General features: G+C 36.9%; 1 protein-coding gene across 1 annotated transcript in view; it reads left to right on the top strand.

The window, feature by feature from the left end:
- The window catches only part of Pi3K92E (phosphatidylinositol 3-kinase 92E), a 37,994-nt gene that overhangs the window by 3,270 nt on the left and 9,355 nt on the right, over positions 1-25,369 (top strand). Inside the window, exons 5-14 of the mRNA XM_071589658.1 lie at positions 3,577-3,826; positions 5,516-5,691; positions 6,396-6,617; positions 14,862-15,061; positions 17,350-17,764; positions 19,315-19,445; positions 19,599-19,742; positions 21,302-21,577; positions 22,722-22,910; positions 24,083-24,225. Coding sequence (XP_071445759.1) covers positions 3,577-3,826; positions 5,516-5,691; positions 6,396-6,617; positions 14,862-15,061; positions 17,350-17,764; positions 19,315-19,445; positions 19,599-19,742; positions 21,302-21,577; positions 22,722-22,910; positions 24,083-24,225 — 2,146 coding nt within the window. The remainder of the gene's footprint in view (positions 1-3,576; positions 3,827-5,515; positions 5,692-6,395; positions 6,618-14,861; positions 15,062-17,349; positions 17,765-19,314; positions 19,446-19,598; positions 19,743-21,301; positions 21,578-22,721; positions 22,911-24,082; positions 24,226-25,369) is intronic.

Raw genomic sequence — 25,369 nt, forward strand, 5'->3', positions numbered from 1 at the left:
GCAAAGAATAATTGCATGGAATTGCTGCCCATCAGATTGAATGGAAGCAAAGGCAAGGAGGAAGGGGTGGATCAAATTCGTGAGTATGATTGGAAGAGGGGGAGACAAAGGGGCCCTGGTCTGTGTATAAACAGTTGTTAAATATCCGAATTTCCAAAAATGCAATCCTTAGGGGTCAAGGATGTGGCCAGGGGGACTCTTGAAGAGGTGTAAAGTCAGTAGGAGATATGGCTGTGTTTGGTGTCAATCAAATGTTTTATGATAACAAATTTTTCAGGTCCATTTTATTTAAAATTCACTAAATGTTCTTTGAATCCAATGATTTGACACTTAGTTTGCATGGTATGTGTTGTGAGGTGGAGGAGTGGTAGTATATTTGGTGTATACTGTATTTTGAAGAGATGGGGCACAATTTTGGCAATGGAGAGCAGGTTTTTAATTTGAATTTGTTGAAGAAAGAAATTGATATGTTGTTTAAAAATAGAAGGGAGGTCATAGATTAAAAAAAGTTTTCAATATATTTTCCATGATATGAAGAAATTGATTAGTTCATCTGAGTTTTGTTTTTTTAGGATCCAGTGTATTGGATTGATGTCGTGATCTAGAATGGTGGCTATGTTTTCCTTGGGCTGGAGTTCTTTAAAAAATACATGTTTATTGTGTGGGACTGAGAGAACACTTTGGAAGGAGGAAATTTGACGTGAAATTTTTGTTTCTGTAGTGGTTGAAGGAATTGAGAAGGGATGTGAAGTTCCTCAGTAGATAGTTTCCTAAAAATTTCAAGTATTAGTTGTTCTGAGGGGAAGTAACTGCCAGCTAAGGTCATAAGCATCATTATGGAACGATTAATGTTGCAGTGGAGGTAGGAAATTCAGGGAATGGATGATGGGTGGAGAGAAACCTGGTGTTGGTATTAGCCTGCAGTTAAGGAAAGTTGCCTAGGGGTCCACATTGTAATGTTCCATTGTCGACATACGTTGTTCTTCACTTGAGGCGCTCTTCACCCAAAGTGGGATTGTGATACCACCTAAAAATCCTACAAATACCAGGATTCAAACTTAAAAGTGGGTAAACATTTCTATAACCAACATATTGTTGGGGTTCTGTTTTATTAATGTGTCGAGGAAGGTTAGTAAAATGTTGGATTCTAGTTCTGTGGTGAAGAGAATGGATACAGAAGCATTAATTAGGTCAGTTTGGAATGTTATCATCATCTCAGTGTCAAAGATGATGAATATTTCATCAACGTTGTCAAAGTAAATGGATTGAAAATAGTCAGAGGAGACGTTCATATTAAAAGAGTTGTAATTTTCCACAGACTTGATTTCACAGTATAATACGTTTCACTGACTTGATGCGGTGCCGCAAGTCAGTGGAAGTCTTAATATGGACATCATACAATTTCACGAAGTGAACCCTGAAAGTATAAACTATAGTTAGAGGAGAATTTGACAGTGTTTACAAAATTATTCTATTCTAGCTAAGAGTGGGAAAGGAGGGTCAACCATGTTAGTTATTGTTAATAAACTGATTTTGAGGAGGAAATAATATTAGGTATTGCCAAGGTGTGTTCATCTATTGTTTAAGTTTTTAGATTTGAATCAGATTTTAAGAATGCCAGGAATTCCATTAATAATGCCTCTCAGGGATAAAATTTTAATTTTGAAAGAAGCAAGAATTCTGAGCCTTTGATTGTTAAATTCTTTTGGTATAAGGGTCAGTTAAATGAAATTTTTTAAAAGATGATTTGCTGATAAAAGGGGTTGCATTGAATTATGAGAATAATCAACATGCTACAGAATAGGCTGGTGAATTTATTTCAGACAGTATAGGCCACATTAGATAAGTGGTTTGAGTTATTTATTTAATTTTTTTACAAAAAAAACCTTATCTCCTTCATGGTACTCCCATGACAATTCATGCATTTGTCTAATCTGCGATTCTGGATGTTTTGATGCCTAACAGCTGCTGCCTTTTTTCTTTATACCTTTTCCAAATCATCAAAATGTCCTTTCATGTCCCTTTTAATTTGTGGAAACAAGAAGAAATCACGCAGACTGGAAAAAAATCTTGGTCAGCTCAGGGATGATCTATCAATGCATGGCAAGTATCAATTCGATTCTCTTTTTGCTGTTCAGTCAGGACCCGAGGCACGAATTTTGCGGTGACCATTCCCATCTTCAAATATTCCATCAAATTCTCTGAACCAACCTCCACGGTATTCCAGATAACTTAGTAATTGCTCCGATAATTCATCGTCTGTCTTTAAGTACAATACCATGAACTTTTTCATCAATTCTAGAAGTTAACAGATGTCCTGAACGAGGTTGTCATCAAGTGAGTTTTCTCCTTTTTTGAACTAAAGAAACTATTGGTGCACTTGAATTTTTCCCATAGCACAATCCTTGTCTGCTGTTTTTAACATCACAATAGTTCCTGCGGCGTTTCTCCCAAGCAGAAGAAAAATTTCAGAGCAGTACGCTGTTCACATAAATCCCCCATGAAAATAAACGAGGAGCAATTGAAACTGCTTTTATAAAGCAAAATGTTGTGACTGAACACAACCTTCCCAGTTGACAACAATGCCTGAACAGAACTTGGAACAATTTGCACTATTCTCACCTTGAGGAAGAAATGCATGCTACAGAAGTTCCGCCAACCGCAGCAATTTTCCGATTATTTTTGGATACATTGTTGAAGGAGTCTTTATGAATTTGTGTGTGTGGATTGGGATTGAGAATAAGTTAGACTTTAAGCAAGTATTCTGTTTTGTCTGGGATTACAATGGGGTCACCTTCATCTGTCTTCAGGATTACTGGTTTTGGAGATTAGGTATTGTAAGGCTTGGAAATGGCCATTGGAAGAGGTTTGTTTGGGTGGGGTTCAGGACGAGGTTATCTTTAAACATCATACCCTAGCATTTTAATGTTATTTTTAATTGCACTAATTTGTTTACTAATATAAAATGAATTGGTACATGATGCCACTTTTTCTTTATGATCTGAGGAAAATGTCTCAATGGCAAAGACTACACATGTGTCCAATGTTCATAAATACTTTTATTTACCCCAGAAGCTAGAGATCCCTCGCCCTTCTCTTATTTTCTTCCAATCGCCTCTGCTAGAAACTCTTTCTTTTGACTCTGCTGTGTCTTAAAATATGTTTTGTTATGCTATAATATTTCATTAAGGAAAATGGGTAATTTTTTTGTTATTTGAGCCTAAAGTATATCAGCTGCAATCATAAATGGTGCTCAGTTGATGATATCATGTCTCTCTCTCTGCAGGAAAATAATTCTCTTCTTTGATTCTCTCTTACTGTTTTTGATATGTTATTCTGTACATTTGTATTTCAATTTAGATAATTATGCAGACTCAGTATAATCGACTATGTTATGTCTGCATTGAATGTGAGAACACAATATGATGTGTCCCATACATCTTCCGAACATGTTTTTTAGGAACCAATAAACATTATTATTAATAGTATCCTCTTTTCCTATGCATTCATTGTAACCTGACCTGTATTGGTTTTAGATGCAATTCAGTTAGTAATTGGAGGAATATTTTGTTTCAGTCGTCATTCACCTTTAAGGTTTCCACTTCAATGACTCCTAAAGAGCTTTTGAAGAAGGTGCTGAACAAAAAGGCTGTCACACACAAGGCAAAAGAAGAGAGAACGCAGGATTATGTCCTGAAAGTCTGGGGGAGGGAGGAGTACTTGCTGGGCAGGGATATGCCCCTGTCAAAGTACATCTACATACAGGAATGCATTGCCTTGGAAGTGTATCCCGTCCTGATTGCATGTCCTTTTACGAGCATCATGGGTAAGTCACGTGAATATCATCATTTGTGCTGAATGGTTTTGGTGTATTCTTTGTTTTTTTTATCCACATAAGAAGAGCATACAAATAAGAGACCTTATACCGAGGCAACACATTAACGGACAAAGCAATGAGAATATATGGGAGAAGTTGCCATTTAGTCATTACATTACTATGTGAGAACATGTCACTACCAAAATGACTTGACCAGCTTGTCAGTATACACTCATTGGGATGTTCTAGTCCATAAGACATACCTTCCATAGAGGAAGCTGCTCTGTATCTCATCTAGTCTTCAATTATGCCCTGATAAAATCTATTAGCTGTTTGTTCTTGTCAATGTTGGGGAATTTGGCTCTTGATTACTCATATCAGGATTACCTGTTTTTGCTGATTATCCATGCTATTCTCTTCCCAGCTCCTCGAAAGTTTAATAAAATCACACTCATCAAGGTAATTAATAGCTTTGAAACTTCTTGAAAAAAATAAAATTTCAATAACTGGGTTGAGAATTTAGAGAGAGATAAATAGAATCATTGTGTTCAATTCCCTACTTGGATTTAGCCAATGGCTTTTGTCTAGTCCCACTGAAAACTGATGTTCTGTTGAGAATCCCCCACCCCTTGCCCTTCAGAGTTTGTGGGCTGAGAATCACATGCTTTGTTCATCAATGCAAAAATAAGATCTATGTATCCTGAATGGCAAACTGTGTAGTCCAATGAAGCCATAAATTTACCATGTTTTAGAGTAGGTTTATTCTTCCGCAGAAGTCTTGTAAGCAAATGGTGATTTTTTAATATCTTTTAGCCTCAATATTTGCTGAAAGTGCTCTTAGGTGTGGGATGGATTTGGTGGGGAGTGATTCTCAGCAGGAAACCCTTGGTAACTCTCAATGTGAAAGTAATGGTAAAAACAAATCTGCAATTCCGTAATACACGATTTATTAACTCGACCATGGCTTGGCTGCCGCACACAGCATCAACGGGTGGCCTAAGATGCTGTGGGTCAGGTCACCTGATTTTGCTGAATGGCACCAAAACCATGGTTGTGGCAATAAATTGTGATTTATGGAATTGCGGAGTTTTTTTACCACCCTTTGCAATATTGGGAAATTCCACTCAGTTAAGCCTGATACAATGTGGCATTCAACATGGTATTGTAGGGTGAAGTTGGCATGGATAATATGAAATCTAGTCTGAAGTATAAAAAATACATGCTGGTTTTAAGATTTCAAGTATACAAATTCATAATTGTTCGAAAGATAATTGAGGTCGATACTTTGTGGAAATCCATTTACAAAGCACGGAGAAAAGAATCAAAGACTTAGCATTTCCACAGGAAAGAATGTATGATTGTCCACTAGTTTCTTTAAACTCTAGCAGGAGTCCAGATGATACAACTGCATAGCAAAAATAGTCGACAATAATAAATTAATTTCTGTGAAAACGCAAAGTTATCGATTCTTTTCTTTGTGCTTCACAGATTCTTAATAATTTTTGTTGGCCCAAAGTGAGGTCTTTTTTGTTAGCAGCTACCCCTTGTTGGAGCATTCATAGTACCCACAGAAGCAGTAGGTTTTTGTTGTTTTGCCAAGAAATTGTTGTTATTTAATATTAAAAATGAAATTTTTCGGAGCTTTATTATCCTCGTGTAATCTTAAAAGATGAATTATTACATATTTTCAATGTATAGTGGAAATGGACGACCTATATGAATATCCAGAATCTTTTGAGAGTCATACAAGGCCATCGTCCGCCACCCTGAGGAAGAAGGGAAATTATATCTCATCATGGAGTGTGGATAAGCCTTTCAAATTTGGTGTACAGGAGATATGCAGGCTGAATTGTGATGACAACCGCACTGTTGAGGTGAGAGATTTGAATCCTTCGAGGGTGTTATATAAATTGGGGTCCTTCACCAAGCTATAGACCCCTAATTCAATATAATGAAAAGAGGAACTTTGTTTGACCCCTAATTCAATAGCAAAATGCTGTGATTTTTAATGGGTATTGTATGTAATTTGCAAATATTGATGTAATTGGTGATCTCATTTTGTAAATTTTTCATCCCTGCTACTGTGAATCTAAATATAATGAATACTCTCACTATTTAAATATATTGCTTGATATAGGAAACTGTAATTAGTTGTGGTAACAGCGATACAATTACCTAACTTCAATGACTTTCAGGTTAATTAACCATTGTTGCCAGTATTTTACAAATGTAATATAAGGATTTCAACCAGGATAAGGAAATGAACTGCAGTAAAACCCCTTATTTACACTTTTCTAGAAAAAATTTTTAAATGTGGAAAAGGGAGAATTTTCACTTTTATCTTCTTAAATACTGAAGTGATTGTCTACAGTATCATCACCATCAAGGATAACTTAAACTGGAATTTCTTCATCACAATCAAAATAAAATCCTACCTACCTAAAGAAGTCTTGTATTGTGATGAGAGTTCCCTACTGCTACTCCTCAAATGCAATATTTTAGCACCTAGAGCATTGATACAAAATATCATTTCCAACTCCTTATTATCTTTTGAAAGTGTTTAATTATTAAATTTCAGGCTGTAGTGTTGGCTGGGATTTTCCACGGGGGAAAGTCTCTATGTGAAACCCGGAAGACTCTTGAGCATTCCGTAGTGGATGGCTTTTGTCAGTGGGATGAAGATCTTGTATTTGACCTAACGGTGCGCAACATCCCACGTGCTGCTCGTCTCTGTCTTGTTGTGTATGAAATGTCTCGGAGTGCCAAAAAGGTGAAATCACGGCGTGTGCAAGAAACAAAGGCAAGTACTTTAACCTTTACTTTATTGCAATAAAAGTGTATACTGTGTTGATATAAGTATTTTGTGGAGCAAAGAGAAAGTGGGGGGATCTTGGAATTAGTTATAGAAAGAATGCATAGGTCAGAGGTCAAGAGGCCATCTTATTTCCTGAGGCTCGAGATTCTGTAGTGGCTAGCATACTTGCTTTCCACCCCGAGGGCCCAGGTTCAAATCCCAGGTTCAGCAGATATTTTTCAGTGGTATCCCGATCCCTACTTGAAGTGCTTTGTGGAGAGAAGTTTGAGTGAGTACGCCATCTATCAGATGGGACATTAAACTGTGGACCCATTGACACCTTTTTTAAGAGTAGGCTAATGCCGACGCTGGATTTCTATCCACCTTTCATTCCATCCAGCATTCCTATCCTTTTCCTGCCCCTTCCTCATTTGCATAATATTATCCCCTTTATCATAGTCTTCAACAGCCCGCTCCAAGTCAATATGTCCTGCATGCACCTTTATTCCCTCTTTTTTATTTCTCCCAGCAATCCACCCTCCTACCCCACCATATCTAGCACTTCCTCGCTTATTTTCCTTTCTGTCCACTTCACCTTCTCCATTCATCTCCACACCCACATTTCAAAAGCCTCCAATCGGTCACTACCTATCATCCTGCTTCAATGACCACATTTTCACTCCTGACAAAATCATGCACCATATCAAAGTGTTGACAAGCATTTTCTGAACGTCCTTACTCAAAGACCCTGTTGTAAATTCTCTCCTTATGGAAGCATGGCATAATACCATTGCGTCACTAATACTTGGACCATGTTGATAAAGAACACTTGGTAGGTAGGTAAACTGTTCCACCAGATCTAGTTTTTTCCCTCATAATTTGATATTTAACTTACCCTTTCCTTTCTGGAAAACCACATAACCCTGCTTTTATTTGCTTTGATTCTCATCCCATACCTATCTCACTGACATTTCAATTCACTCAGCAATTCTTGCTACCCCTTTGCTGACTGACCAACTAAAGTTTGTTCATCGGCCAACCCATCTGATTTAATGAACTCCCCATCAAATTTCATCCCTATATCCAGTTCTTCTCATGCCTCTTTTACCATTTGCTCCGCATAAATGTTGAACAGAACTTAGGATCAATGCAACAATTTCAGAGTGTAAAAATCATTCGCCTTGACTGGGATTCGTACCCAGATCCCTCAATATCCGGTCGAGTGCTTTAGCCACTTAAGCTACCGAGGCGTCCTCTTAAACTCTGAAATTTTGGGGCTTTTAAAGGAACAAGATGTTGTGACGAAATACCGTACATACAATGTCACAGGCATTCGTAGTCGTGCGCAAGGCGCCACGGTCCAAAGTGAAAACACCATAAGTGTTTAAAGTTGGCTTTAACCTCGTGGACTGTGGCGCCTTGCGCACAACTACGAATGCCTGTGACATTGTATGTACGGTATTTCGTCACAACATCTTGTTCCTTTAAAAGCCCCAAAATTTCAGAGTTTAAGAGGACGCCTCGGTAGCTTAAGTGGCTAAAGCACTCGACCGGATATTGAGGGATCTGGGTACGAATCCCAGTCAAGGCGAATGATTTTTACACTCTGAAATTGTTGCATTGAAATGCACATTAGCGGATGACTCCGTTAAAAGTTACTGTTGCGGCATCTCATGCAGTTTCTTTAGAACATAGGATAATGGGCAACCCTGTATTACACCTCTGCCTAACAACTGCCCATCGTGATTCTCCATGCACTGCTTTCACCTGAGCAGTCTGAGATACTTATATTTTTCCATTTACTTCTCTCTTCTGTCTTTAAAAATTATCTTGTCCATAATCCACGATTTCCTTGTCCTTTTCCAATTAACTATTCCTATAGTTTCCTTTTTGATATCTCTTTTTTGATATGTTCCAATTTTTCTTCTGTAGTACCCAATTACCTTTTCTCACTCATGATTTTCTCTACTGCCAGCTCATACTTCTTGTTGATCTGGTCAATTCTTGTACATTCCATTTCCTAAAATATCTTCCTTAGTTTTTTTTCTGAATGCTACCCTTCATTATTACTAAATTATGGTCTGAGTCGACATTTGCTCCTGTAAAACTGTGATTTAATTATGCTGGTCCTAAATCGGTGCCTAACCATAATATAATCCATCAGATATCTTCCTGAATCACCTGCAATTTCTATGTGAACCTTTCGTGTTATCTAAACCATGTATTTTTTATGATTAATCCTGGAGAAGTCTATTACTTTCTTCCTGTGGTCATTCCTTGTTCTTAAATCGTTATTCATGACCTCATCACTCTCTCCTCCTTTGCGTACAATCATGTTCCAATCCCCCATCACTATCAAATGTTTCCCTGCAGGAACACATGCAAATATGTCCCCAGACTGATCATATACCCTATTGACTTCTTCCTCCCGATGATTGTTTGGTGACATATATACCTGAGCAATGACCTAGTTTGTTGGTTCTGCTTTTACTTCCACTTGCAATATTTCTATCTGTTGCTTGCTCTATGTTAACTATGCTTCTTCCTACCATTTTATTCAATATTATTGCAACACCTTGCTGGCTCCATTCCTCTCTACTGTAAATTTATTACTTTATTACTATCAGTCCAGTAATCCCTGCTACTCTTCCATCTCACCTCAAAAAGACCTACAACTGCTTTCTATCTCTAGCTTTATATTTTCTAATTTTCCTGTCGTCAACATTGTCCCAACATTCCAAGTTTCTATTCTAACAAATTCTCTCATTTTCTGCATCTTTTCTGTTGCTGCTGTTAGTTTTTCTTTTCAAGAATTTCATAAGATGATAGCCACGAAAGCCTTGTCTCTCCTGCTGCCGAGCCCAACAGGCAGATTGGTCTGACTCCCACAGTTGCCAGGACTCACTTTCTGTGTAGTACCTATCATTCAGTTCTAGGTTTAAGGGATGGAGGTGGTTTCCCATTGCCTTCTCCAATAGTGTTTTTAAAGGCACACCATCACTCAATGGCTGCTTCACTTGGGTTAGACATCTTTGCATTTGCTTCACTATGGAACAGATGCTGCAGCGACTGCCTTTCGTCTGTCTCCTATCCTTTGACTTATCTGGCATGGGTGACCCACCAGGATCAAATATATTTTTTCCAATTCTTCTACCCGAAGTTCTTAAATTCTAAATAAATGAAAGGACTAACTTTGTAGTTCCACACGAAAATTTTTCGTGTAGAACTACAAAGTTAGTCCTTTCATTTATTTATAATGAATCGGTTCCATAAAGTTACGCCAGAAACCATTAATTATAGTTCTTAAATTCCATAATTGTCACCGAAGAAACACTAATGTGCATCGTCTGAATGGAAGAGAATTAATTTGGTGGAAAGGCGAGGGTAGAGTTCACCCAGTACATACCTGTAGTTCAACAGCATTTAACATTCGAGCATCAGGATGGGGGCCCAGATCCTTTCCCTGAGCCATATGGTTTCCCAGGAAGTTCTGGTGCCTGAAAAATCACATCGCTCCGGTGAAGCCTCTTTATTTGTGTCTATATTGCACAAAATGGCACCTGAACATGGTACACAAAACTGTAGCTCCTGGGAAAATTCGATTGAAACTAATGGTAAATTAGTTTTCTGTGTTGTGTCCGCAAATATTTCACGCTAAATGTACAGGGCTTATAGAAATATCACTAAATGCCTTATTTGAAGACCGAGAGGTTTGCTGGAAATGGTTTCTTGCCAATTCTGCAATGTATCGCTAAATAACATTGTTGCTGACAACGAATCCTTGAAGAATGAAATTAAATCTCTTGTTATCTCCAGTAATTCTCTCAAATACCATAAATTTTTTAATGTCTCTTTAATGTCATGCTTAGAAATGAAGATAGAGGAGAGATGTATAGGAAATACTCCCTTAATAATTAAGGGAGTAGAACACAAAATACTATGGACAAAATGTGAGGTCCTCTGTGTAAGAGAGTTGCTGTGAGTTGGCTAAAGACACACTTCCAACCAACAACAGAAGGTTGTTTTCTGCAAAGATGGAAATATTTTTCCCTCATCTCCTCTCCAGGTGACCTCAGACATATGTGATTGGTTCAATACTTTTTAAATATTTATTAATGAACTATCCATAAATTTAATGGTTAACTACAATCAATGTGCCATGTATGCTGAAGATATGAGCATCATCAATTGTAATTCTTTGAGTAACTTATTGGATTCTGGTGAACTGGGGATAAAGGTAATGTATGAATGGTGTAACAGTAATGGTATGGTCCTTCACAATGGTAAAACTCGAATGTTGTTTTCTCCAAGGCAGTGTGTAACTAACAACTTTGGCTTTCTAAGTAAGTTGTATGATATCATGGTGGTAGAAAATTTTAAAAATTTAGGTTTACATGTCGACCCTCATCTTAAAGTGGATTTCTCCAAGGTATGTGAGACATTCAATTCAGTTTACTACCAGATATCAGTTTTAAAACACACTGTTAGTTTAGGTGTCCTAAAAATATTATATGATGGCTTGTTTTATTCAGTAACTTAGTATACAATTGTAATCTGGGGAACATGATCCTGGTTTAAATCAAATATTTTTAGGGCAGAAAAAATAGTAAGACTCATACATAATCAATCTAATCATGCACATGGTCGACCTCTTTTTCAATATTTGGGAACATTAACTATATCTTGTGTATATATCTAGCATTCAGAGACTTAAGCTACAAAAAACAAGTGTCTTTACAATGAAGAATAGTTGTCACTGTCACAATACCAGAAGATGTAAAGATATACGTGTGAAAATATCAAACCTGTATATGTTTGCTAAAGGGCCAGCATCAATGTAAACAAAATTGCATATACATGCATGATTTTGTTTGCATATAATTATTTATTTATTTGGACCTTACCATCCTTTTATATTTTTACTCTAATGTTTATTTTAAGATCTGATTAGTTAATTTTGGGCAAATACAGGCTTTCATTTAAATTGAACTTTTAAAAAAAATTTCTTTGAAGAAAATCGACAAGGTAGGGGGATAGTCTCTTCCATGAGGACGTAATATTGTAAAGAGTTGTACCAAGTGTACTGAAAAACATTTCTATCGCAAAACCTTTTTAAAAGAAACTCAAAGTGTTGATAAAGGATGATGCATTCTATGCTAAGGATGAATTCATACAATATTACCAAGAGTTGAGATAAACACTTATGCCCAAAGGTTAATGTAGGCAATTTGTTTTGATACATCATATGTTTATTGTACTGGCAAATGCCTATAACTGCATATCCCGCGATTGTTTTGTGGATAAATACATAAATAGATGCACCAATCCTACATTCCAAGTGAGCCTATCTCTCTACCATACAAGTTCTGTTCAAAAAGTATTGCAAATTTTGACTTTCCGCAGTTAACGTATATTTAATTTTCAATTTTTTCATGGCGTTATGTTGGTTCTTATGTCTTTAACTTATGCCGAAAAGTTCAGCCATTTGGAATGTTCCATTAATTTTTGACAGCTGTTTTGCTGAAACGTATTTTGGCTTGTCTTCGATTTTTGCCTGTTTCAAAAAATGGATCAAAGAATCTGTATCGAATTTTGTGTGAAAAACGAAATTAAGTCTGCAGACGCATTCCAAATGTTGACTGTGGCATATGGAGAATATACCTTGGACCGAAGCAACGTTTATCGGTGGTACAAAATATTCTTCAGAGGGCCGAGAAGATGTGAACGACGAACAGCATGCCGGATGCCCGAGCCCGTCAACAACAGATGAAAACATTGATGAAGTGAAGAAAATAGTATTAGCCAATCGTCGAATCATGGTTAAAGAAGTTGCTAAAGACCTAAACATATCGATTGGTTCATGCCATTTGGTTTTTACCATTGATTTGGGGTTGACACGGGTCGCCACGAAAGTCGTGCCAAAATTGCTCATTTTCGACCAAAAACAGCAACACATTAACATTGCTAATGAGGTGTTGGACTCTGTCCAGGATGACCCAAATTTGCTCCAGAGGGTCAAAACTGGTGACAAATCATGGGTTAATGGTTATGATGTGGAAGCTAAAGCTCAATCATGCCAATGGAAGCTGCAGCACAATCCAAGACTGAAAAAAGGGCACCAAGTTTGGTCGAATGTGGAAGTTTTGGTTACAGTTTACTTCAATTGCAGGGGCGTAGTGCATCATCAGTTCTTGCCACAGGGTAGAATGGTAAATAAGGAATATTACCTGTAAGTTATGTGCAATTTGCAATCCGCCACGAACGCCTGGATTTGTGGAAGAACAAAAATTGGCTATTGCACCATGACAAAGTTACTTGTGCACGAAATTTTGGCCAAAGACAACACAATAATGATGCCACAGCCACTGTATTCCCCAGTGACTTTTTCTTGTTCCCGAAATTGAAGAGGCCCATGAAAGGACGACGCTACACTAAGATTGACGAGATATAGACTGCATTGAAGGAGGAGCTGAACAAGATCACAAAAAATGATTTATTGAAGTGCTTTGAGGTTTGGAAAAAATGTTGGCACAAGTGTACGATATCTACTGGGGATTACTTTCAAGGGAACAAAATAGATATTCATGAATAAATAAATAATTTTTCAAAAAACAGAAAAGTCTTTGATACTTTTTGAACAGACCTGGTGCCTGATTTTTTCTTTGATGGCTATTAAAATTTTGAAAACTATTTTTATTAATTCACTATCTACCAATGATGGGTGTGCTTCAGGGAAGAAAATACTCAAAATATTTGCACATATTAATTAAACAGTGGCCATGGGATCAGGTATACTACCTTGATCAAAAAGTTCCCGGAATAACCACCGTGTGGCGCTCCCATCGTTCCGATTTGAGTTCTGTTTTTTTTTGTTAAATTGGTACATCTGTTGTTGATATTCCCTTTAAATCTTAGTGTCATAACTTGACATTTGCAAAAGTTACGTAGCCAAGAGTACATCTATCTCTGTGTGTGTTGGCGATTTTTTACAATTTCAGAAATGGATTTAAATTTGCAACAACGAACTTGTATTAAATTTTGCGTAAAAAACGGATTTAGTGGCGCACGGATGTTGGAAAAGTGTTTCGGCAACGATTCTCTAAAAAAAACGGTCGTTTACCAGTGGCACGAGCGGTTCAGAAGTGGTCGTGAGTCAATCGAAGATGATGAACGCAGTGGCAGACCATCGACATCGAAAGTCGGTGAAAAAATTGATAAAGTAAAAGAAATGTTGGTCAATAACCGCAAATTAACCATCAGAGAAATAGCGGAGGACTTGAACATTGCCTATGGATCCGCCCAAGACATTGTGGTTAATGATTTGGGTTTCCGTCGTGTAGCAGCAAAAGACCTCAATTTCATGCAAAAAAGAGACCGTGTTGACGTCGCAAAAGACATGATTTGCGAGGCTGAATCCGATCCCACATTCATCAAAAGGATCATTACTGGAGACGAGACGTGGGTTTATGAGTACGACACGCAATCCAGACATCAGGCAAGTGAATGGCGTTCACCAAATGAGCCGAGACCAAAAAAACCACGTCGTTTTCAGTCAAAAAAGAAGGCAATGCTGACGGTTTTCATGGATTACAACGGTGTAGTGCATCATGAATTTTTGCCAGAAGGCCAGACAGTAAACAAAGAGTATTATTTGGGCGTTATGAGATGTTTGCGTGAAGCAATTCGCCGAAAGAGACCAGAAATGTGTGCAGAAAACTCGTGGATTTTGCACCATGATAACGCACCGTCGCACAGTGCTATCATTATTCGTAATTTTTTGACGAAAAATGCAACAAATACCACCCAACAGCCACCGAATTCACCTGATTTGGCTCCCTGTGACTTCTTTCTGTTCAATCGAGTTAAAAAACCATTACGGGGAACGCGTTTTAGCAGCCGAGAGGAAGTAATGGAAAAATCGCAGGAAGCACTGATGGACATACCGAAAACCGAATATAAAAAATGTTTCGAGGATTGGATCAAGCGCTGGCATAAGTGTGTTGCAGTCGATGGGGATTACTTTGAAGGGGACAATATAGATTTAGATGAATAAACTTGTATTTTTAATTTTCTGAATAAATTCCGGGAAATTTTTGATCAAGGTAGTACGTGACAAACAGTGTAGTGAAAATGGCAGCTCAAAACCTAGAAACATCTTTTTTTTGCCCTTTTAAACCAGGAAGAAGAAAAAAAATTTAATTTCTGATTACCCTGGAACCACTGATTGCTATTTTACACTTTCTATTTTAGGATTTGTTCATTATTCCATTGGCATGGGTGAACACGACTGTATATGATTTCAAGAATCAGCTCAGGAGCGGAGCAATGACTTTGTACATGTGGACATATGCTGAGGACACCAATACAGATGACCTTCTTCATCCCTTGGGGACCATTGTTTCAAATACTAATGTAGATCATGCCACAACTCTCACCATAACATTCCCAAGGTAAATATGGCAATCTCAAAAATAGAGGAGATTTCTTTGAAAGCATTCCCTTGCTCATTTATGTTTAGTGTATATTAATGTCATTTTGATGAGCCAAGGGGCTAATCCTTAATATGAACTAAAGTCTATGACCAATGAGTAATAGATCCCTGAATAATAAAAAGTATTCACTTTTGCTTTATTGCATTATAACTACCCTGGATTAAAGAAGATTTAATTTTCTTCAATAAATTTTGAAGCTGGGCACTGTTTGATCTTGTTGAACGGCTAGGTTGCTCAGATTCTCGTGTGTTGAGTTTACCGCAATCACTTTAAAACTTATCCTGCTTTGCGAGCCGTGAAAAGCACTGTTCTTTTCCTTTATGACATTGTATGATTGCTTTCCCTACAATCCTTTCTTCTTGTCCACGTCCATTTCTCTTTTGGTGGGTGAAATAGCTCCATAACGTCATCTCCTGATTAAATAATCATGACATTTGGTATATAGTATTAACCCCCTGTAGATTTCAGTGTAAATTATGTTTCCTCATTAGCTCAAGTGGTTAAGAATATTGGCCTGGCAAGTCCATGATTCAAGTCCCAGTCAAGAAAACTTTTTTGCGATCGTAATTGCTCAATTCTGCCTTCCCCTCCTCTCTTTTGTTTGTCTTTCATGTGTGTTGCTATCCATGTTAATGTGTTCCATATCCATGTTAATGAATATGTTTTTGCCATATGGCTGGTTTTTGTGTTTGAATGTGGTATGAGTATATATACCTATATATATATATATATATATGTGTATATATACCTATATATATATATATATATATATATATATATATATATACTACCTTGATCAAAAAGTTCCCGGAATAACCACCGTGTGGCGCTCCCATCGTTCCGATTTGAGTTCTGTTTTTTTTGTTAAATTGGTACATCTGTTGTTGATATTCCCTTTAAATCTTAGTGTCATAACTTGACATTTGCAAAAGTTACGTAGCCAAGAGTACATCTATCTCTGTGTGTGTTGGCGATTTTTTACAATTTCAGAAATGGATTTAAATTTGCAACAACGATCTTGTATTAAATTTTGCGTAAAAAACGGATTTAGTGGCACACGGACGTTGGAAATGTTGGAAAAGTGTTTCGGCAACGATTCTCTAAAAAAAACGGTCGTTTACCAGTGGCACGAGCGGTTCAGAAGTGGTCGTGAGTCAATCGAAGATGATGAACGCAGTGGCAGACCATCGACATCGAAAGTCGGTGAAAAAATTGATAAAGTAAAAGAAATGTTGGTCAATAACCGCAAATTAACCATCAGAGAAATATCGGAGGACTTGAACATTGCCTATGGATCCGCCCAAGACATTGTGGTTAATGATTTGGGTTTCCGTCGTGTAGCAGCAAAAGACCTCAATTTCATGCAAAAAAGAGACCGTGTTGACGTCGCAAAAGACATGATTTGCGAGGCTGAATCCGATCCCACATTCATCAAAAGGATCATTACTGGAGACGAGACGTGGGTTTATGAGTACGACACGCAATCCAGACATCAGGCAAGTGAATGGCGTTCACCAAATGAGCCGAGACCAAAAAACCACGTCGTTTTCAGTCAAAAAAGAAGGCAATGCTGACGGTTTTCATGGATTACAACGGTGTAGTGCATCATGAATTTTTGCCAGAAGGCCAGACAGTAAACAAAGAGTATTATTTGGGCGTTATGAGCCGTTTGCGTGAAGCAATTCGCCGAAAGAGACCAGAAATGTGGGCAGAAAACTCGTGGATTTTGCACCATGATAACGCACCGTCGCACAGTGCTATCATTATTCGTAATTTTTTGACGAAAAATGCAACAAATACCATCCAACAGCCACCGAATTCACCTGATTTGGCTCCCTGTGACTTCTTTCTGTTCAATCGAGTTAAAAAACCATTACGGGGAACGCGTTTTAGCAGCCGAGAGGAAGTAATGGAAAAATCGCAGGAAGCACTGATGGACATACCGAAAACCGACCGTAACTTTTGCAAATGTCAAGTTATGACACTAAGATTTAAAGGGAATATCAACAACAGATGTACCAATTTAACAAAAAAAACAGAACTCAAATCGGAACGATGGGAGCGCCACACGGTGGTTATTCCGGGAACTTTTTGATCAAGGTAGTATATATCTATAAAGAAATTAATTAAATCAAAGATATATGTATATACATTATATATTTGTATATTTTTTTCCTCATGCATACACTTACGTGTGTGTGTATATATGGAGAAAGAGAGATATTATTACATGAATTTGTTTCCAGGTATGGTCAAGGGAAGGCAGTGGTCTATCCAACTCCAGAGGGGATGAAAGAGCACCTGAAGTCGGGTACCGTGGCAGGGGAGGCCAGGGATGAGGGCGGTGGAGGAGGAGGTGGTGGTGCGCCGGAGGAGGAGGGGGGTAGTTTGTGTGTGGAGGAGGAGGGTGGTGTGGTTGAGATGTCAGTGGCCTCTTCGCCCCCACCTGCCCTCCCAGCATGCTCCTCCCCCTTGCTGCCAATGCAGGTGACCCCAGATCACATAGAGTTCCTCAGGATGATGGGGGAGCGTGACCCCTTGCTGGAGATGCATGAGCAGGAGCGGAAGGACATGTGGGCCCTCAGGGAGGAGTGCAAGCAGCGAGCCCCACACCTCCTGCCCAAGCTCCTCGATTGTGTCGAGTGGAATGACTTCCGAGAGGTAGGTTGGCTGGTCATTTGTGGGTGAGAGGGGGAGATGGCCCATCACATCGTGGAGACATCCAAATCTAGCAGATGAAGGCAGATGCTGTGAAGCATCCATGCATCTTGTTTTTACATTGACGACAAAATTTGCATGCATATTTATTTCACTTGAGAGTCGGAAGTGGTCATGATAAATATTTCCTTTTTGGTTTTATCACCTGAAAGTTATAAATGTTATTTAATGCCATTGCATAAAACAGTTAAAGAATCTTGTAGAAACATTGGATCATTTTTTTAATGAGCAAGTTCCCTTGCCGAATTAAAACATTCACAGTGGTCGTCAGTATTTGGTGTGGTGAAAAGTGTGAGGCAAGGCTAGAAATTCTAGTTTTCTTAAAAAATTCAGATCAGGGAAAAGGCAATATTTTATGGGGGCAGGAAATTTATTTGCATGGTAAAAATGTGAATGAGGGGTTCCTGATGAGAACGATGTTCCTTGAAGTTGTGAGATCAGTTTGTGTTAGATGTATGGTTTTGTGCATACAGTCCATGAGCAGAACCAGAACTATAGTTTAAGTGACTTAGTGATACAGGTGGCAAGTTAGGTAATGAGGACTGGCCACCCAGCACTTAGCAGGCTTCTCTGGGCTTTTTTTTATCTCCTAAAGACAGTGGCTATTGGGACTCAAATATTTGTTCAATACTTTAAAGTGTATGCTACTTGCAATGAAAACTGCTTCTGATATTAATACATGCCCTATTTGCATACACTTCTACCTCATGGAAAATGCCGTAGATTTTAATATTTTCTGTTTAGTCTGTGATGTATCTGTATCAAAAACGTATGCAGAAAATGTGCTTACTTATGTTCTTTCATTTTTAAGCTTCACATTGAACAATAAGTTATAACCATCCTATTTTTATCAGGTTACATTTTCTTTACTTTTTTCTGTACTTAGCTTCATCCTCAAGCACATTTGAATTTGCCATTTCTGTTCACAACTTATTTCCATGGAAATTGTGTTAGTTTATGGTTATAGGTGGGCTAATAAGGTGGTTATGGTTCTGAGTCATAAACCCATTAAACGACCTGATCTCTTTGAGAAATACCTCCATTTTTCCTATGGGTATCTTAAACTTGGCAGCATGATAAACTTCAGGATGGTTAAGGGGATTATGGAAAGTTTAAGTTCCAACCTGTAGTCCACGAATTTGGTCTCTTATTCTACCCCAAGATGACATCCTTTCAGGTATTGCACCTCACTTTAAGTGAGAAATTCTTGATCTGGGAGAGTGTGCAGCAAATTGGTTAATGAAGGTGCTCTGTTGAGTGTCTGGGTTATGCAGGGATACTTTTTTAGTATGTGAGTGAAGCCAATAGCAATGTTCAATGGTCCTTGTGTGTGTGAAGGAATGCAAAGTCCAGTGATGGTTTTGTGAAATATTATAATTTGAGCTTGCCCCTCTTCATACACTTAAAAATCATATTTGGATCCACTGAATTTTTATTCGAAAAATTTCTACAGTGAAAGCTCATTTAGCATTATCTTAATACTTTCCTACCAGGTGGCTGATGCTATACTTCTCCTTCAACAATGGCCCAAACTTCCTGTGGAGAAAGCCCTTGAGCTCCTGGATTATGCATATGCCGACCAATCAGTCCGAAGCTTTGCAGTCCAGTGTCTAGAGTGTGTGAGGTAAAGCATGTAATTGTATTTTCATAAGCATACATACATATATGTGTGTCTGTGTATATGTATATATTATATATATATTATATTTATTTATTTATTTATTATATTTATATATGTGACATATAAATAAATGCTTTTATATTCTTATTCTTCCAGCGATGATGATCTCTTGTTATACCTGCTTCAACTCGTCCAGGCATTGAAGCATGAATCATACCTGCTCTGTGATCTCGTGGAGTTTTTGCTGAGGAGAGCCCTAAACAACTCAAAAATTGGTCACTATCTCTTTTGGCACTTAAGGCAAGTATTGTCTTTGATTGTGAAAATTAGATAACATCATTAATTTATCTGCTTGTGGGTTATTCCATGCCACTTTTGACTGAAATTGGCCGTTGACCTCTTTGATTTGAATGGAAAATGTAATGCAATAAAACATTTTTGAAATAATGTAATGATGTATAATTTTTGGATTGTTTTTCAAAATTTGAATCAAGCAACAAAATTAATGCCAGTTGTTACAAAAACACTAAATATTCATGACCTGATATCTTCTGGTAGACTGTGTAGAAAGACATTTAAATGCTCTATTTCAGTCAAAATAAAATTCAAAATTTAACTTTGGCAAAACATTTTTACTTCAATCAATTGCTTAAAAATGTTACCTTTAAAGCTTTAAATGCTTTCACCTTTAAGGTGACACATGGTATTTGTAGTTTTATATCTTATAATGTGCATAACATATTAAGGTTGTATTTTTTTCATTTTAGAAAGAAAAACATTTCATTTTTTCTCTAGCAATATTGCTATTCAACAAAATTCCTGATTTCCATTGTTTTCGTCATTTTTATTTCATGTTCCATTTTGCAAAGAGTAAAAATAGAAGAAAATTGCTAAATTTGTTGTTGAAAACAAACTCATGACATATTTATCTTGATAAATTAAGTGAAAATAGTCTGTTAGAAAGGTACACAATATTAGTGGTGTCCGCTTTGAATCATTTACTTTCCTTCCTGTTGATGACCCTCTGTTGAGTCTAAATATGTCTGAAACTCCAATGTGAGAGAACTCTGCAACTCTACCAAAATAGGGATTTGCATTTAGGTGATACATTTACTTGTTAACATAATTTTCATTAATTCATTGCCAACGTCTGCATACCTATGACAGAGGGTAAACTGCCAAAAAATATTTGTTTATAATTTGAGCAGTGTCTTTTGATACTCTCGGAGGAATGAAGTTGTATAAATGGTGGCACAAAAAAACAAGATTAGTCAGTTCTTATTCTTGAGAACCTGCAATCAGAAACCATTGTATTTGATAGCCTCCCTGATTCAATCCAAAAATTGTAGGTTTCCCAAACAATTCGGAAGAAATCATATGCTCTTTGTAATTGTACACTTATGTATATTTTTATATTTATAGTATTTTGTAGTGCAATAGTAATTCATATGTATTCTTATGAGAGAGCCACTAGAATTATACTTAAAAAATACAAACAAGGTTAAGGAGCAAAAGTCAGTGTAAACATTCATTTTTCCCACGAGTTTATGTTTGTGAGAAATAATGCTATTAGTCACGTATTAGTTTCCAATCCAATTAAGATAAAATTGAGTAGTTTCAGGCATGATGTGGTGGAATTCAAACAAAAAGAACAGTTAGTAACAATTTTCCCCTGGATAAGATTCATATGCAACCGTACTTATGTACATTTATCCAATTTAGGTTGCTCTTTAGTGTATTTTCAAATATTTAATAGACCAGCTAACTGATTCCATAATGAATAATTATTTAAATATGAAGTCAACTCCACTAAATTGTTAAACTATAAAAATGCAAGTATTTCTCATTACTCATTGTAGGTCTGAGATGCAGGTTCCTTCAGTCTCTGTCCGTTTTGGCCTAATTTTGGAGGCTTACCTTCGTGGAAGCAAGCAACACCTGAAGAAACTTACAAAGGAGTCTGCGTGCCTGGAGAAGCTCAGGACGACGAGCGAAGTGATTCGCATGCGCAGGGGTGAGGGGAAGGAGAAGACAAAGGCATTTCTGCAGGAGTATCTGACGCAGCCACATTGCATGGAAGCATTCTCCAACGTCCTCTGCCCTCTGGATCCAAGCTTCAGATGCAAGAAGATAAAGTTCAGTGTTCATTTTTGTTCTTTTGAAATTTTATTAAACCTAGAGAATGTTTCTGAAAGTAAAGCCATTTGTCATCTCTGATGTCCAGTAATTTGACTTATTACATACTAAGTATGAATTTTTACAAGGCAGTACACTCTAGTCGCTCTGTAAATGAATCATATGAAATGTGATTTTCATATTGTTCAATTTCCTCTCAAATAACCAATTCAATACTCACGAAGAACCTTTGATTTTGCTTTTTTTGTGATTCCTGGAGGTTGGCTTATGGACTTGTTACATCTATCATTATGTAATAGTTCTACACGTTTTTTATCTCAGTGTCCTCCAAAATTTACCATGTTCCATTATCTAGACGACCTTTCCCCTTGGTTTAATGCTAGTTCAAATACCATGTTTACTAGAATTTCTCAAGCTAGGTAATTTCATTTCTGAATCCCTAAAGTGAAAAAAGTCTCAAAGTAAATTTTCTCTTCATTCATACATGAGTATGTCATGAAGATTTGCAGCTTTGAAGAAAATGAAATCGGCAAAAGTTATAAACAGGATTTTTTCAAGATGAAACTCTGGGATGTTCAAAGCAAAACCCCTAATGGAAGCATTCCCCTCAGCTTACAGTAGCATTTCCTTTCATACCCTAAACTGAGTAGCAGCAACACCTTGTTTGGTGTTTGTTTAGTTTAAAAGACATCAATATTAATTAAATCATAAAAGACTTCATAAAGTGAAATTTTGGCCTTATTCCTGGAATATTGTAGTCTAAAAGTTGTATTTAATTAATAAATGAGTGTGGTAATTACAATTTTTTGTGTTTGGCGAAAATTAAAAACAAATGTGTAAATTAGAGACCATTTTGTCAAAAATATTTTAAGATTTTTTAATACTTTTTATGAATTATGCATTTTTAACAGTAATCAATATCTAGTATATTGGAATCAATAATCATTCTAATTGTTCCTTAAAATCAAAGTGATTTGTGATTAATCAGTTTTAGCTTACTTGAATGACATTATTAGATATCCATTTATTAATGTTCTTTGTTTATGTTTATGGGCTAATATGTTATACCATATGCCTCAAGTGATCTAATTTTGAATTACTTTCTTGCTAAAAGAATCTTTTCTGTCTTTTGATTTATTTTAGACCAGAAAAATGCAAAGTGATGGACAGCAAAAAGAGACCGTTGTGGATTGTGTTTGAAAATGATGACCAGCATGCTGATGATATTTATGTAATATTTAAGAATGGAGATGATTTGCGTCAGGACATGCTTACCCTACAGATGATCAGAATCATGGATAAGTTGTGGAAAAATGAAGGGCTGGACTTGAGGTAAGTCAAAGAGATACCTCCTACATCATACTTATTTTTGTTGAGATTTGCTGCTGTATCCACTGGGTGTTGCACTCTCTTCACCATGAAGAGGGTTGTGTGCCTTCTAGTGCACATGTAGTGTGTGAACGCTGATGATTCAAATGTAAGAAAGCCAATATAAAAAAATCAAGTCTTCTGAACCAACAAAGACTGTATCATCATCAATATCATCAGCTTTAAATGTAAGGAGTCTATCAAAACTCAAGTTAGTCCAATCACACCCCAAAAAAGGTATACACTAAAAACCTTTGAAATCAAATGAAATTTCTTGCGTGATGAGTTTTGATAGTAGAAACCATTATTTGATTGATTAAATTGACTACCCCAGTGAAAATAACTGCAGAAATCATTAAGCGGCTGTGATGTCAAATTCTGGGACTATATGATGAATAAACATTGACATACATGGTAATTTTTTCATATAAGAATTTCATTGTCTTCCTATAAAATGTTAGCATTAAAATACTTTGATCATTTTCTGCCTTATCCAAGTATTTTTTTTGTAAATTCTTACCTCAAAAATCACGGTGGGTCATATGGTCTAGGAAATGTGGTAATTCCTGAGTAAGGTTTGTTTTGGTCCTCAGAAAGGATGCTCATGTAGTTATGCTCTTGCTTAGCTTAAATTTGGCCCAAACTTGCAACAGAAGGAAATACACATCAGATGCTTTTCTTTTTCCTCTATTTTGCTAGGTTATACCAAACTACCTCTTTAAAATTTGTAATATGAGGTCAGCAGATGCATGCCTCCTTAGACTTGCCCTCCTTGCATTAGCCATTACCCGGACGCATTTATATCAAGAGTCCTTTCTTCTTTCAGCCTCTTAACTATTTAATTCGTTGCCCCATAATCTTAAAAGCTTAGGTTCCTTACGTGCATCAAAAATAAATTGGTATTTTTATCAATACTGAATTATTGTAATATACATTATTTTTTGATTGCCTAGTGCTCAAAGTTATGCGAATGTGTTAGGCTAATGTATCGTAATTGGTTATACTCTCGGCTCCACCTGTAATATGGTTGCACTGATGAGCTGGAATATTATTCCACGTGGAGGGGCTTTGTTGATGGCATAAACCTGGTGAAGCATTGTGAATGTAAGTAAATGAAGCGGGCTCTTTACTTTCAGAATGAATCCTTATGGATGTATATCAACTGATCACCGTCTTGGAATGATCGAGGTTGTTCTACATGCCGAAACAATTGCTAATATCCAGAAGGAAAAGGGAAAATTCTCAGCAACATCTGCATTCAAGAAAGGCTCCCTTTTGAGTGAGTTGATTACATGTGTTTATTACTTGTTGACATCCATAACATTTAGCTCCTCATGAATATGAATGAATAAAACAACAAACAAATTTTATAAGAAATTACAAAAATTATAAAACAAAACACTTATACAAGAAATTTAACATCATAAGTTATTGTTAACTGTGTTGTATATAGATCATTTTCATAGTAATTCATTAGACCCTAGATTAACTATGCATTTAGATTGTATACAAGTATTTTAAGTAGTGCTGACTCACTTCTTTGCTCTAATAGGCTTTTTATTTGAAATTTATGATAAAGATGTAATGTGGAGCAGGATTGGTCCCTAAGAGAAGTAATTTTGATATGGTTGCAAGCCCAAGGATGGTTCCTATATGAAAGAGGCCCTTCTTTCCCCCTCTTTGCCTCCTCTGGTCTCCTGTACCCATGTAGTGACCAGAAGATCATACTGAATGGAGTTTTGCATGGGTTTGCCAACTAAGGCTTTACCTTCAAAGGGATTTGAAACTAAGCCCTTAAAGTCAATAGCCTAGTGCTTACCCACTTAGCAGCCATACCTCTCACTGAGAAACATATCAAATAATTTTATGAAAATACAAAAATAGTACTTAAGGTTTTTTGTTGTTTTACTCTTACGAATTCCAAGCAACTGCAAGAGATAAAGTGGCAGTAACTTTTAACAGTGTCACGTATTGCTAAATACGGATTACAATGCAATAATTTCAGAGTGTAAAAATCATTTGCCTTGACCAGGATTTGATCTCCAATCCCTTAATGTCCACCCATGTGCCACGGCCCACCAGGTTAACTTTGGTTTTAACCTCAAGATTACGGGTCATTTTTTTATGTTTGAATATTGGTTGATCAAGACAAAGTTGTACGCATGCAGCACCACCATCTAATGATTGTTTCCAAAGCCACATTATTTTTTTAGCTGAAGTTATTTTATTTATTCGGTTGTCATTTGCCAATCGGTGAATACAGGTAACAATGTCTACAAAAATTGTCACTCCTGCCAGTTGCAAAGTGTGATCTCTGACTTAATTTTAGTGTGCATAAGGTTCATCAATGGCCCAAATCCATTGGGAGTTGTACTTATTTTATGGTCGTGCAGTAATAAGTATAGGAAAGATTTGACATTGTT

This window comes from Hetaerina americana, unplaced genomic scaffold (assembly GCF_022747635.1).
Source record: "Hetaerina americana unplaced genomic scaffold, ioHetAmer1.1.p SCAF_4, whole genome shotgun sequence".
Classification (NCBI taxonomy): Eukaryota; Metazoa; Arthropoda; class Insecta; order Odonata; family Calopterygidae; genus Hetaerina; species Hetaerina americana.